This window comes from Aplidium turbinatum, chromosome 4 (assembly GCF_918807975.1).
Source record: "Aplidium turbinatum chromosome 4, kaAplTurb1.1, whole genome shotgun sequence".
NCBI classification, from domain to species: domain Eukaryota; kingdom Metazoa; phylum Chordata; class Ascidiacea; order Aplousobranchia; family Polyclinidae; genus Aplidium; species Aplidium turbinatum.
In genome coordinates this window covers 11,463,904-11,479,935 of record NC_137475.1, presented here as the reverse complement: position 1 = coordinate 11,479,935, position 16,032 = coordinate 11,463,904, and the positions used below count along the sequence as shown (strand labels likewise).

General features: G+C 37.5%; 1 protein-coding gene across 1 annotated transcript; it reads left to right on the top strand.

Moving 5' to 3' along the window:
* Window positions 1–345: 345 nt before the first annotated feature.
* Window positions 346–11,034, top strand: LOC145769384 (uncharacterized). The gene is made up of 9 exons (XM_082581001.1): window positions 346–481; window positions 764–865; window positions 1,495–1,597; window positions 2,513–2,655; window positions 5,593–5,824; window positions 6,535–6,734; window positions 7,115–7,218; window positions 8,065–8,229; window positions 9,492–11,034. Exons 1-9 carry the CDS (start codon window positions 469–471, stop codon window positions 9,993–9,995), a joined length of 1,566 nt encoding a protein of 521 aa, XP_082437127.1. The 5' UTR covers window positions 346–468; the 3' UTR covers window positions 9,996–11,034.
* Window positions 11,035–16,032: the final 4,998 nt, after the last annotated feature.

Here is a 16,032-nt window from a genome sequence, read left to right as displayed (position 1 = left end):
AAACATCAGGACCTGAAAGTGGATAATCATCAAGAAAAATGAAAAGCGTTTCTGAGAACCTAATGCGTAGCCTACTACCAAATTGTCACTCTTACAAAATTTAAAAACAAGTATTTAAATGAATTCTACTTTTACTTGTCAAGAAACTTTGTTGCAAATAATGCTGATGCATTGTGGTGAAAGTGGTGAAACAGCTCACCCAACATGCAATTGTGTAGCAGCTTGCGAACGTATATTTAATAATGTTCTTTCATGTTTTGGTAAAGTAGACTATCACAAATTAAGTTTCACATATTACATCGACCATTTACATTTTTTCTTGCAGAAGAAACCCTATTAATAGTTGATACAGTAGTGTGTAAGCTATATTAGAAGTAGATGCACCTTTTAATGATAGATTGTTTCTTAGCATATCATTAGTGTGATTTTCGTTCAATTTCGATCAAATTAAGACAAAAGAAGAATTTTATGTCAACTATGGGTGAGCTATTTAAAAGCTACTGGTTTTTATCCAGTCAAACTACTATGTTTTGTATTTTAAAAACAATTGAGGTTTAATTTTTTTTGATAATGAGGTTTATTGTTAATAATGTTATTATGCTTTTAAGCATTGGGTTCATTGCACATACTTTGCAAGCTATAGCCTATATTTACTTCAACCTTCGTGTCCTTGCATACTAGCTTGACCATAAAATGTAAAAGCTGCCTATAGATTTCAGGGATTGATAGATTTTCATTAAAACTGTTGTCATATGTGTTACAGTAGAAAACATCATGCATATCTCTCCACTCAATGGCAGTTACAATGGAGCCGATGGAGAAGAACATTCAGGAAATGATAGTGACGTCCACAAAGAAGGCGGCGGTACCGGGAATATATTTAAATCAATATTTAAAAATTTGTAAAACGATAAAGAACCTTTTTAAAGTTGGCTTATAAGAGTTTTTAACTTTCTTGAATATCTGTAGTAGTCTACATGCAACACTTGAAATGTTAAATTAGACAAAAGTTTATTTGTATGAAAAGGGTAAAGATCTGTTCTGGACTGAAAACCGCTGTTGTATTTTCATATCCACCTTTTTTAGCGTGTCCAGCCTTTTGCTCGCTAGTTAAAGATTTAGATTAAGTGGCAAGGAAGGAAGCCAAACTTCGTGTTCACTATTAGCTATGCATTTAGCTGTCTTGCCAAAGACACAGTCGCATGTCATTGAGTGATGTCATATCGACGTCTTTTCGAAATTCGTATCAGGCCTCTGTCAACTCAGCTTTCTAGCCGACAAGTTTAGTAGGCTGCATTGCCAAATAGAAATAAAAAACTTCAACTTTTTGCTCAATTTAGGATTCGATGTAAGCAAAATATGAGGGGCTACTTAGCTAAATTAAAAGCCACTTAGGCTACGGTACGTGAATTGGTAAAGTGTTGCCTCTTTTGGTTTTAAATCGAGCCATTGTTTATTTAAATGCTTTAATTATGATATTTAATTATTATCCAGATAAAGACTCCTTATCAGCGATATTTTGCATAATAACCTTTGTCACTGCAGCAATCGCAATCACTGGCATTCTATTAACCTTGTTCTCCTACGTCGGCTACAGGTCAGTTTATAACTTTTTGCCTATATAGACAGAAACGTTTCAATAACAAGAACTGAATTTAACCTGTTTTTACTTTACACAAAAAAATGTTTATATGACAAAAACTTAAGCCAACGTAAAATATTTGACTCACTAATGTTGAAAAAGATACCACAACATTATTTGGCTCTTCAAACCAGCACAAATGAAATAGGCCTACGTGAATTAACAAACGAAGAGCAGTTTTAAAAGCACCAAACTTACATATTAGGCGATTAAGAATTGGAAAGTTATGAAGAAGGTTGTGATAAAAAAACTACATTCATTCCTTGCATATTTTTATTTTTGAAAGTAGTACCAAAGTGAAAGTCCACATTTGCTCTCCGCATGCTTTTCAAAAGAAACGTGTCATACTGTCATGGGATAGCAATCGGAAATCTGAATATTTGAAAGCTGATTGTCCAAACTGACGCTTTGTGACTATGTACCGTACTTTCAAAGCTACTGTTATACGCTCTTCAATTGTACCTTTGGTTGCGTCGTGCTTTAGCAATGTGTGCACTTTTGCACAAAGCAGTGCAGACCTAGCGGAGGCGGTCATCAAGAAACTTCTGACCAACTTCCTAAACGTCATATTATAAAGATTTGTTAGGGTTAAAGGTCGTAGTAACGACAAGCAATAGTTTTTGATACGATCATGTGCAGGTCAAGCTGGCATAGTTTGCACATTGCACGAAGCACGGGATAGACCAATATTATACTTTTCTTTCATAATTTTGCTATTTGAGAAAATTACAATTTCGAGATATGAAAAACCAGTTTACCCTTTTATAAAAGTAATAATTTTGTCGTCACGCTCAATATTTTTTATTAAGTTTAATTGAAGTTTATTTTTAAAACTGTTTTTATTGGATGTTATGATTTTTTGCTTTGCAGGAAGTTTCGAGTGAAGAGAACTCACATAATTATTGTCAACCTTTGCATTTCATTGCTGGTTTATTTCATATCTTACACTATAAGCAACCAACACAGACAATACGATCACTCTCATCAAAGCAACCATGAATTATGCATCGCAGGTATGTAAAACAAACAACCATCTTTCATCAGTGTACAGTAGGGTGTAGGCTACTGTTTTAACTGGGACCAGATTTTTTTTTATTTGTCAGCGTGCTGCTACAGGTTTAGCATAGCAAACTTTGCAGCAGCGCCAAATGAAAAGGTTGATATTCAGAAATCATCGCCTAGCCCAGGAATGGATAGTTTACATGGTAAACTGCATAGGGGCCGCATAGAAACCAAGGGGCCGCATAGAAGCCAAGGGGCCGCATAGAAAATGATTTCTGAAATGGAGTAATACAATATAAAAGTTTGAAAAGTCCTGATCTAGCTTACTTTTTTCTAGGCCTCTGCTATGTTGACATGCAGGTTATTGTTGATGATAAAAGTCAGGTATATTGTTGATGGTCTGTGATGAAAGAAATAAAACAAACTGAACTGAAATAAAAATAGTAGCCTAATACAGTCCATTAATCAATACCTTCTTTGGGAGAAATATAAACAGCACATGTCGCACCGGATACAAGCGAAGTTGCACAAAGTTCCCAAGCTGATAGGGAGACAACGAAACATCCATACGGTCTACAAGTCAATTGCCACCCTACAGTGATGATGATTTTGTCATTTAGATTTTAGAATACAAAAAAGGTAACAGAAAAATACGATAGGACAGTACGCGCGTTTTAAAAATACGTTTGTCACACGGTTATGCACGTAGGTTATTCAAAATGGCAAGTTTATGTGATTGTTAATATGCAGTGACGATTTAAAACAGAAGAATTTCCTTTTTAGATTAGCCTACTTCTAATTCTTGTATTCACTGCCTTGAAATTCTTAATGACAGCTTTGACTGAGGATTCGTCATCGCTTACGGCAGGGGTTATCAACTTTTTTCATGTTGAGTACCCCCAAGTTATAAAACACTCATCGCGAACACCCAATGAGCTGACATCAAAGTGAAGTGATTATTGATTGACTAACTCTGTAAAAATGGTGATGCAAAGGGTCTTAACGTATGACTTGAAAGTTCAATGACTTTACACGTAAGGACCACGAGCACAACCTGCACTTTACAACATTTGTAGATATACTGTACAGAACTTTAGTGTAAAGGCTATTTGTCGCAAATAACTTTCTCAATCCAGAAATGATATTAGGCGGAGAAACGCATTGGTCATGGTCCACATCACGTACGTTTGGAAATCTTCTTGTGAATCCCTGCGGCTTCGTGAACCCTTGGTAGAAAAACTTTTTACTTAAGCCATCTCATAACCGGAAATTAGAGCCATAAACGTATGAATCTTGCTTGTTAGTCTGATCACGTTTAGCCTATGCTTGCAGTCTGTTTGTTTTTTTCTCGAAACAACATGACATTAATTATAACGATAATAGCTTTTTCGTTGTTGTTTGTAGTACCAGCACACATAATAATCATCGTTGTTTGGTTGCCTATTGCTACTATACGGCATTGGGCACTTTGTCACACACATACACTTACGGTTTTTGCGTTTTTGAAACATCTTGGTATATAGACCTGATTTTGGTAAGTTACTCAGCAAACAAAATCAGAAGCCCGCCCTTTTTGCATTGATTTAATACCTACAGATGTTAAATCAATATTAAAAGGTCAGTTTTTGATAGCTAACCATGTCTTCTGAAATCACCAAACAAAAGTTTGGTCATTCATTTGCAGCTTATGCATGGATTTTGCGTTCATTTTCTTCTATACATTTTTCGCAAAGTTGTTTTGCAACTGCTAAATCTGAAGTCAATTTTTCACCATTCAAAAATAACCACCAAATTAATGATTAAAACTGATTAGCTATAAAACGTCCCATATTGAGGACTGATTAATTTCGTATTCCAATTATTCACCAATTAAGCCCGATGCTAACAGACGTATTCGAAGCAATATAAGATGAAGGCTATTTTAAGAACCCATACTAAGCGTCGTGCTTTGTGAACATCAGAATACATATCTTAGCTTACTTTGATCATTGCACGATTTGTCTTTTGTAAACCCCTGATAGATAATTAAATTGTATGGCAATTGATTTGATTGCTTTTCAAAAGCAATAAATTTATGAAACGCACTAGTATTAAAATAGCCTACATGCGGGCCGGGCAAGGAAACATTTTGTGTTCTGAAAATGATAAAATAATTTGATTATGTCAGCTTGTAGAACGAATTGTGTTTCATAAGGCCACATCCAAAGTTTGCAGTGGCATGGCGCGTAACATGCAGACTTTTACAAAATTGTGTGTATGAAAGCACGTTTAAAGCACAGCATTTTTCTAACTTTTTAAAAACTTTTCCCAACTGCCAGGTTAAGCTTTATATAAAATACAGGTTCTTACTGTGTGTAGAATATTTAGACTTCAGGTAATTAATGTACACTTACACTTGCAAAACTACAACTTTGATAGACCTGTTGCTCAGATTCAACCTTCAGAGATAATATCCAGCAGAATTCTGAACAATTAAACACGACTAGTAAAAAGAAATTAGTCTAATTTATAATACACCTTCCTCCAAAAAGTGGACTGGGCTAGCGTTCCATGTGAACTTTAGGTGGAACATTTTTACAACAATGCAAAGTGTTGCAATCGTGCCAAATTATTAACTGATCAGGCCTATCATATTTCAGTCTCAAGGGCACCTAAGCGTTTTGTTTTGTAGATTCTACTTTATTTTGGTTTGGATTTGGAGGCAGTTTGCTTCTCGCGAGTCTCGGCGCGCCACATTCAATTTTTCACTCATTTTTGTCCTTTAAATTCGGCTTAAATTTTACGATTGTATAATATATTGCAGAGCCTAGATGGGGGCCACAGTTGTTGTCACCGTGGGCTTACTTTATGCACATCTGCTTTAGACTTTTGCTATGTTTCGCATGTATTGTTTTGCCGTGATGGTCAGAAATAAAAAGAAACTGATCTGACTGCAAAATGTGTTGTAGGAGCATTTCTTTGCCACTTTGCTGTTCTGTGTGCCTGGTTTTGGATCGCCTGTTATTGGTTCCTGCTGCTGGTTATGTTTCAACGACCGTTGGGTGGTCACATCAACCACTTCTTCCTGAAAGCCTCCGTTCCATCGTACGGAATATCTTTTCTCTCTGCTGTGATAGCAATTTCGGTGGCGTTTTCAAAAGATGATATTTACAACCATGACCACATCTACTTTAGTGAAAGGTCAGTTGTTTGTTTATCGTACAGTTGGTTCAACTATGTGCTAAAAAATAACTCGCTAACGGAACGAAAGTGGTGAGCCAAGAATTTTCGGCTATGTTTTATTGTTTACTTTGCCATTTATTGAATATTGAAATTCAGCCCGACTGGCGTTAATTTGCCACGTTGGTTGTAAGTGTGGTAGCCCATATTCCTGATAAGAATCCATTTCTTTGCTACGTTGGAACTCGAGTATCTTGGTAGTAATAGCCAAACAGCATATCAACCGTTTTTACAACGTCTGCAGACGTTAAACCAATGTAAAAATGATCTGTTTGAGATGCAGTCACGCAGCGTCAATGTAACTTAACTTTGCCAGACCAAATCTATGCAACATTCTACTGACGTTCTTTCGACTTTCTTGGTTACATTTTGATGCCATTAGTGGTATCACAAATATAACATAGGCCTAAAGTTGTTGACATACTGAAAAACAAAACAAAAAACAGTATGCATTGACAAGCATAAAAAAAACGCAGTGACAATGTTGCAGCCACGTTATTAACCTAACTCTATCAGTTCACATTTTCACCATCATGCCACATTTATAAGCAGATGGTATAAACGAGCTGGCTTTTCTGAGAATTGATATATCCCACCGCAAGTTGACTGAAATACAAAAAGCAGAAAGCTACAAGTTTATTGATGTGCAGGCTAATAGGTTTTATTTCCAGGTGTTTTGTGGCAAACAACTATTTGTACATAAGCCTCATTGCCCCGTTCGCTGTCGTTTGCATTCCAATCATTGGCATATGTATCTATGTGATTCATGGCATTATGAAAAATGCTCCTACTGAGAGAGAGCAAAGAAACAACCAGCGGGTCAAAGGTCACCTCACAAAACTGTCAATTATCACCCTTTTTATGGCTTTAGGTGAGTAACACATGCTGCTACTTGTTTTGCAACAGAGACTTGATCAGCCCTCATAAACCCCCTGCGTTTTGTTCTGTCTTTTATATGTGTTTTTTACCGGTATGTTTTTCAAGGCTAGTAATTTGCTTGATGTTGTCAAAATATTTCATTTTTATCGTTTATTTGTTTGTTTTTCTTGCATCATCCCAGTCCACGTTTCACTTTTTAATGAGTTTCTTCTCGTAATGTGTTTGCAATTTTGTAGTTTTCTACGGTTGATGTTGTTAATTAGATTCTAGACATCATCTATTTGTTGGGTAACAAATTCAAATGTTTTTTCCCCTTGATGCCGATGCTTTGATATTGAATTTTAGCTTATTATTGTGTATTCCTATGTTTAGTACTGCTAAGCACTGTCATCGTGCCTGCTGTACGAGAAGGAGTCTCTGATGACGCTTCAAACTGGGTCGGAGTCATATGTTTCGCCATTGGTTCTGTTGCGCTGGTATGTAGGTGTTTGTGAGTTGCATTTTTATTATTCGTCTTTGAGAGCGAAGCCAGACGTTACTCTGACAAAAGAATCCTGTAGCCTAGTGCTCATGGCTCCATCTAAATAGTTTTACAAATACATTGCAAAAAGCTTCAGCAGTCCAACACGTCCAGCCATCCTAGTTAAAGCATTACTATCGTGTCACTACGGGAAGTGTCGAAGAAATTCATCTGAGTATTAGGCTAATCGAAAACTAACGAGTCATTGCCACAGTGATGCCAAGAAATGCGTGGACATAGGTTGGTCACCGAGTTTAAAGCGTAGGCTACATATTACCAAATCACCTTATAGCCTACCACTCGCAAATAAACTAAATAGGGATTTTTTTGTTTTTAAGTTACCAATCGAGGGTTCCTATTTGATTTTTCTTCTCCGTCGTCTTGTGAACCTTTTGTTTGCCAGTCCCAGGGTAGAAGGGGTCCACCTTTCACTACCCTTGAAACAGTGTAGCGAAGACCCTTTTTCATTTTTATTCTCGTGCTGAGAAAGCTTCTTTCGAAGCTCTATCCTGGCATGTTCGCATACTTGCAGGTAGAGACAGCCACTTACACAGGCTCGCACTCGGGATTTAGACTCAAATTTTCGCTTGCTGTTGCTTGTAGCCTATAACATACAGATGTAGGCTTACATCGTAAACTGTACAGATGTAGGATGTAGGCTACGGTTTCTAGTCTTAAAAGGTCCCTGGCTGAAGAACAAGTTTGAGAACCACTGGTCTAAAACAAAAGCAAATTGAAATAAAAACATCACTTCATGCTTTTTCATGTGCAAAATAACAAAACAAACCATTTTATTATTCAGGGAGTTCTTTTGATGTTCTTGTTTTGCATCAAACAAAAAGAAATCAGGCGTCATTGGATTGGCGTGGTAACTGGTAAGAGCCATGACTTAAATCACCGGAACATGAGCAAAACAAAGAATGAAACTGTTGCAAGCTTCGGATCAAGAAAATCGTCCATGGCTAGCGTAAGAAAAACAATCATGTCAGAATAACTTAACTTTTGTTCATGTCGAATATTATATAGGCTAAATATTAGCTTACATTACGTAGAAACTTGCATGATGAAGAAAAATTAATTGGTGTTAAGCAAACACAGTGATAAAAGTACCTTACTTTTTATCAGTGTTTTGTATAGAAACGATAGATTAATGGATTATGAAAATTGGCTTGCTTGAACAATCATGAAAAGCTTGTTTGAAGGATAAATCTAAACATCCTTTAGGCTATAAGCAATTTTGTTATGGAAGTTTGACCCAATGTAACGCAGGCTACGTTCAGGCTACTTTTAGTTGAAGTGCTGTTGCTTGTAAAATTGTGAGACCCACTGTTAGCTAATCAACTGACCATATCAAAATTACGCAATAGCCCACTTGGGGTCAAGGCCGGATTTAGCTGATGGGGGGGCCGGGGCACTTTTAGATCCGGGGGCCCCCGTGCAAAAAAGTTTTTTGCGCGAAAAAACACCTCTACGTCTACAGTAGCATTAATCCAGCACTGCACAGCATTTTGCAGAAACTTTAAAGGCTGAAAGAAAAAAAAATAACACAAAATCACATTTTTTCCACGTAGGGGGGCCCTTCAAAAGTCGGGGGGCCAGGGCACCTGCACCCTCTGCCCCCCCTGAATCCGGGCCTGCTTGGGGTTTCAATATTTTTTCTTATCAAAAAGCGTGTTTAAATTAATTGAAATAGGCTATGACCCATGGCCACCTGGAGATGCGGCCTGATTTGTCACATTTTCCAGATTTTGATTACAGCTACTGCTAGTGCTTGACCGACATTTCCTGAGATTTTTTTTTACTTTTTGCTGTCTTCTAATGATATAAAAGCTTTTTGTTGCCTTGGGGAAGCAGTAGCAAAAGAGAAAAAGTAAGTTGAAAAACGCTGAATCAGACTGTTATTGAAAAATTAACAGTTTGACTAAAATCTTCAAAATAAATTTTTCTTTGTTTTTCAACATCTGAGGATGTTAAAACCTATTGTGCCATCTGGGGAAAACAGTAAAGAAAGCGTAAAAATATAATTTTTAGAAAAATTTATTTAAACATTCGCCAAAAGTTAGCAAAACCTGGAAATTTCTTCAAAATGTGACAAATCAGGCCGTATCTTTAGGTAGCCATGTTATGAATTAGCGGTCAATTTGCAAAAAAATCTCCTTTATGCCTAGGCCGACTGCGTAGGCTACAATTGCATTATTTATTTATTTTGACGTTGAAACTGGTTTGCAGAATCGCCAGCCGATGCTGTACGTCGACGAAACTGAAGAATCAGATAGAAAATCTTCTACTATCCGCATTGTTCCGAAAGATGACGAAGACATGTCCACATTGGGACTGATTCAAATCCCAGGTACACCGTCTCCATGTCGCCAGACCATCACAAAGAAGGAAAGTGTAGGGAGCGAATTTTCCGATGGAGATGAGAAAACTCAACGGAAGCCATCAACATCTTCCAACAACAACGAAAAGAAACGATCTTCAAAGATTGTCAAAAGAGAAAGTTCAAAATCGAGAAAAGAATCCTCATCATCAAACGCCCATCCAGGACAACTTAATGGGGCGAGAAGAATGAAAAGCGTTGACAGAATTGTCACAAGATACTCCCGGAAAGGCGTCAAACGCCGAAGCTTCAGTACCAGCAGCATCAGACCTGCCACGGATATGCACTTGAGCGTTGCAAAAAGACAAAGCGTAATGAGCACCGAATCAACACAAACGACAAATTTTGCGTAACTAACTTGTTATCAAGCATATCTCAGGTGTTTGCGTTCTTTGCAATATTTATAGAAAGAAATTTTGAAAGCTGATTTCTTGCCAAAATATTGTTTTCAAGAACATGCAACTTTCATCTTTGTCTAGAATAGACGCAAGAAATAGGCCTATGTTCACAGGCACTTGAGTTATTTGTTCTTTTAAATACGCATTACGTGCCACTGCACTTTACTATAGCTTATATATCAATAGCCAATGATTAGCCTACACAATCATATTCATACACATGTCAAGGCTTGTTGTTTATCGGCGAAATGTAGTCCACAGCATAAAGCAGGGGGTAGACTAACGTTTCTTTGTGGGCTGCGTTTAAAACATTGCATTGTTACGACTTACAATTTCAAAATACCGAATAGAATGCCTATGACAAATTCTGAAAATTTCAAAGCAGATAGGTAGCCTAAAGGTTTGAACAATCGTGTTAGACCTAAGTTTTATAAACAAGAAATTCACCTTGCAGTGAGTGGTGAACTATGATTTGATATCACGCTTCGCTGATAAACCGCATGGAAAGCTTTGGCAAACCATACTCGTCTCTTATGAGATTTTGAACAGTCTATAAACATTAGGTTTAATCCCGGGGTTTGTTTTAGCCACTTTTAAAGCTGAATATGCTGCTTGGTAAATCAAGAATATGGCGCAAAGACATAGACTAGGCCTACATATCGAATTCGAAGGCACTTTGTACTCTTTGTGACTCTCCTGCGTTCCATTTGTCCAATAACATCTGCGAAAGTTTTTTTTCTACTTTATAGAAACTGCGGTTTGTAAAACCGTTATTCGACTTCGATTTTAAAAGGGAAGTAGCCTTGATTTATTACTATTTACTGTTCCTTATTCGATTTTCCATTATGTTTTATTCATGATTTTGTTTGTAAATTGTTGATAGCCTAATATTGACATTTGTCTTCATTGCCACCGCAAGTGTTTCTGATTAATATTTTGTAAAACTGACTGTTTTCTTACCGCGTTGACCTCGCAGATTGAAATAAATTGAGAAGTATTCAAAAATTGAAAACAAAGTGTTAGTCTCCAATGAATAAGGTAAACTTGTCAGTTTTAGTCTACTATACAACTTAAAAGCGTCATGCACTCATGCTTGCCTAATTCAGTAGATGACCAACGCCAGGCTAAAACAATCAGCAGTAAAATAGTGTGGAGATGGCCTATACAAGTTATTACCGGTAGGCTATAGCCTACTATTTATTTGAATCAGACAAGATTGTTTATACGCGAAACAAAAACTACAAAAAAAAAAGACATACGGCAGTACATAAAAAGAGGCAGCACAAATGTAGTCGGAAAACAATAATTCAGCTCAATTGCAGAAGGCAGGTTTGTAACGCTACCCCATCATAGCCTATTGGAAATTCAAACTTGTTTCAGCATTGAGGGAAGAAAATCTCAATGGTGAAGATTGCACTACAATCCATTAAAAAGTTGCAGTTAATTAGAGGGAGGTTAATAGCACACGTTTAAAGTACCTTAGCAACAACTTTGAGATAACATCAGCACACATTTGATGAACTCAAATACAAAACTTCATTCACCACTAAACAACAATAATGAAAAAAGAACAAAAGGTCTACCAATTTTTCTTATTTCTCTATTTTTTTAATACAGAAAAGCACAGGATTATGTGACGAAAACGTTGTAAGAGGACATTTGATTTTGCTCCACTTTTTATATTTTCCTGAACCGAGTTAATGTTGTCGCATTGTACAGGCTAGACCAGGGGTCCGTAAATACTTTTTGGCGCGACCCAAAAACAATCGTTCGAAATCTTCGCGGCCCAATCGTTTCAGAAGCATATAATTTTGAGCAAAATATTTTGCAATTTAATATCAATTTCAATACGGTCGTCCTCGCTTAAGCCCACATCGGGACTGTACGATTTCAAGCTTATTAGCGAGGGACACTAGCGTACGCAGGGTTACGCAGTAGTTAACGACGTAGATTAAGGCATTTAATATGTTTTGGATTGCACTGTCAAAGCAATTAACAATGTTGTTTCATAGACTAAGCCAATACGAAATACATGGCCCAATCTACCTCCCCCACCCCAGGTATGCCAATGTAGCATAGTGTTCTGTAAGCCTATTATAGTGAGAAAGAAATGGATAAAGTCTAAACTAAAACCATACTGGGATATCATGAAGACGTCTGGGATACCAATGGCCAGTGTCGTAGCCAGGGGGGGGGGGGGGGGGGGGTTGGGGGTTACAACTCCCCTTTTAGCACGCGTGTGACGTCACGATATTGAAAAGGATGCTTTCAGTCTAAAAAAAACTTGCTTAATTTTAAACAAAACTGCATTAAAAGAGCGAGTTTTACCAATACCAAACATTCAAACATCTCAGCCAGGAATTTGCAACAAGAAAACATAGAGACTTAGCTTTATTTCCGAAAAATGCCGAAGAAAACATGATCGTATCCTTTTGCTATGCCATCTGACAGCACCATTTTACAGGAATATTCATACCCACAATTTTGTTAAAAATGCTCTCAGAATGCACCAAATTCAAAGTAATTTTCAAAATTTTCTGGGGGAGGTCCCCCAGACCCCCCGCCGCTGGGTGTTGTCTTAAGCGAAAACGCCGTCGGGCTTCGCCCGCCGGACGTCAAAAACCCTCCCTTTAAAAACTGGCTGCGCTACTGTCAATGGCCCCCCCTTGAGAAAATCCTGCATACGCCACTGGCGAGGGACAATTTGCTACCATTCCTAACCTTCAGTAATTCCGGAATGGACCAAATTGGGCTTAATAAGCCGGGGGACCTATTAACCATGGACTTCGTCGTCGTCGTGTGAGCCTCTGGGACCGAGGGTCTATCCTTTTACCACTCCAGATTCACGATGTTCCCGGACTACACTGGAAGGCTACTAGAGAGCAGGCAGTCTTAGGTTTCATCATCTATGACGCGCAAGCTTGCACTCCGTTTGGTGGCTTGAAGATGGTAGAATCATTGATGATGTGGTCTGCGGTCTGTTCCTCGGTACCACATTCACAGGAGGAGGAATAGGCCATTCCCCATTGGTGCATGGTTGAGCGGAAAAGCCCGACGCCCGTACGAAGACGGTTGAGGCGCACCCATGTTTGTCTTTTTAGTGTCAGACTGATGGGGCATGTGTCGGCGTCGGAGATGAACGAATGAAGTCTGGTGGTACTTGACTTCCATTCAGAATTCCATTTATGGTCTGCCCATTGCCCAAGTAGCCGCAGAGATGTCTTGTTCATCAGCTTCATTGATCAGTAGTTGAGCGGCTGCCACGAATGGGTGTCTTGATTTTATTCGACAAGGGTGCTCGTTTGAGGGAGCAGAGATCTTGTGGTGGAGAAGATGGTTAGATTCCAATCATGACGTACTCAACAGAGGCCATGTCATCGTGCGTGCTGGAGTCTAAACTGGAGGCGAACATGCTTTCATGACTTTGACATACCATATTGAAAAGATATGTATAAAAAGTTGAAGTGAACGTTTTTCACCTTAAATATTTGTCTTATATGAAAAAGTTTGCTAGAAAATCAATTTTTAATTGTATATTCATTCGCCATTTGCGCAAGCATACTAAAACGATGCAGAGTTGCCAGGTGTGAAAACCCCAACAGATATCTGTGTGCTTTAATCGGTACTGTCCCGTTGTTCTGTTATTGAATTTGCAGAATTGTTTTAACATACCCTTCTTTGAACAGGAAAAATCTACAAGAACTATCTTTACTTTTCAAAAGCGCAGAAAAGTCTTAGTTTTTAAAATACTTTTTTTTTCTTTCAATTTTAATGTAATTCCTATGTGATGAAACTTTACTAAACGTTTCATTTAGCAGCTTTATCTGCGGTTTTTATAATTTATATATTGAACAATTTTTTTAATTTTACTCAGCTTTGTTTTGAAAATTGCACTCCTTTTCATGGCATTTCCTTTAAAAAGTTAATTGTTTTAAACTTCTGGCAACACTGATATTGTGTTCAATAATTGAATTAGGTTTTGCGGTGGTTTTTAAGGTGCTTGCTGTTGAAATGTTATTTAGGGTAGGATATTTGGATAAATGAAATGTTGATTTATTGAAATACTGGCCATGCAAACAAATATTGAGTACCGAGGCTGAAGGCTAGCTAGCGAATGCCGGTAGCCGCGTCGGTTTTGGTAAAATAATGTTAGGCTACTTGAGGGCACACCCAGAAGTGTTATGAAATTGTGTGAAAAGTAACTTACTGTACGGTACCTTTGAGAATTATGGGAATTGTTGAGGCTAGCTTTGTTTTTTTTTTCCAAATTGGTGTAGCTGTTTTTATTTTTAGTAGAGGTGTAGTATATTAAACGCATGATTGCAGGGTCAGCCTTCAGCTCTTGAGCCTAAAATTGCTTGCATGGTCAGTATTTCAAGGTCGCCATGGCTCAGACAAATCTAGAAATCCTATGCAGCATTTTGAAATTCTACTTTAAAAAAATAATTGCTTAGTCTGGCTAGACTTGTGCAGGCTAATACTTTGCTACACTGTAGAACAGTACAGCAAAAATGTGGCATGAAGGCACCCAGGAATTAAGAGACACTCTTATTTTCGAACCTGGTTTTAAAATTTTGTTGCCGTCTAAAATACCCGATTGTTCTATACTGTGCATGTAGTATAAATAGGAATGGTCTAATGTGGTATAAGAAGGAATAGTCTAACAAACGCTTTTAAGTTTGTGTGCATTAATAAAAATTTAGTCTCCAATTTTGAGACCAGCAAAGTTTTTTAAAAAAAAGCAAAACGTTACCATGTTTAGATTGTTCTTATAAAAACTATGCATTTAAATTGTGCTGCTTAAAGTTTGATAAGTTGAATTTGGTCAGTTCATGCGGTCTCAAAGCATCATTTGTGACCTTAATTTTGTCAAACTTGTGCCATTGCAAAGTGTAGCCTATAGTTAGGGGTCTGCTACTATTCGGTGAGTCTGATTCGGTGAGTCCGATTCGGTTAGTCTGATTCGGTGAGTTCCTAACTTCTAACCCCTAACCTTAAGCCCTAAACCCTAACCCTAAAACGGCAATGATAATTAGGCTACGGTACCCGATAATTTAAAAAAAAAATTGAAAAAATCCCCCGTTAAGGGATCGGACTCACCGAATCGGACTAACCGAATCGGACTCACCGAATCGGACTCACTGAAACGGGCCATTCCGATAGTTAGTGCAGGCATAGTTTTCATTACATCTTCATGTATATTTCACAGTATGTTAAGAGGTTATTTGATATTTAATTAAGATGGGTAGAAAATGTTGTGTGACTAATTGCCATGGAAATTATGATGAGGCAAACAAAGAAACAACTTTTCGTTTACCTCGAAATCCTGAAGAGAAATATACCATATATATGTGTGACTAATTGCCATGGAAATTATGATGAGGCAAACAAAGAAACAACTTTTCGTTTACCTCGAAATCCTGAAGAGAAATATACCATATATATGCATATACCAGGTGACACAGTTTGCCAATGGGTACTTTATGGTTATATCATGTTTCATGAAGTTGTTAACCACTGTTGCAGAACCTCGTTATGTCGTGTTTTTCACTTTATATCAGATCAATACCAGTTATCTGTGAACAAAAAGTATGCAGCTACATTGGCCAATATTATGTTTAAAAATTATTGTTGTCTATTTTCACCTGTATCAGAAAAGGAAGTAAAACAAAAGATTTTAAAACTTATGCATTAAAAACTTGTTTTTGTTTGTTTTTCTTTGTTGTTGAGACTTCTGTAAGGACTGTTATAGAACTTCTTTAAATGTCCATTTTCATTCCTGAGAAGTCCTTGCACTGATATTATTTAAAGTTGTCGTAACAGATAATTTTTTCGTTCATTATCTGAGCTAAAGTAGCACCACATTAGTTGCGCAACCAGGGGGGCTTGGTTTAGCCCCCCCCACTTTACTAGAATTCTGGTTGCGCTACTGGCCACAGTCCTTTCATGTAGTAGTTTTGACCATGTAGGTACATTGTATTTTTGTGAATCA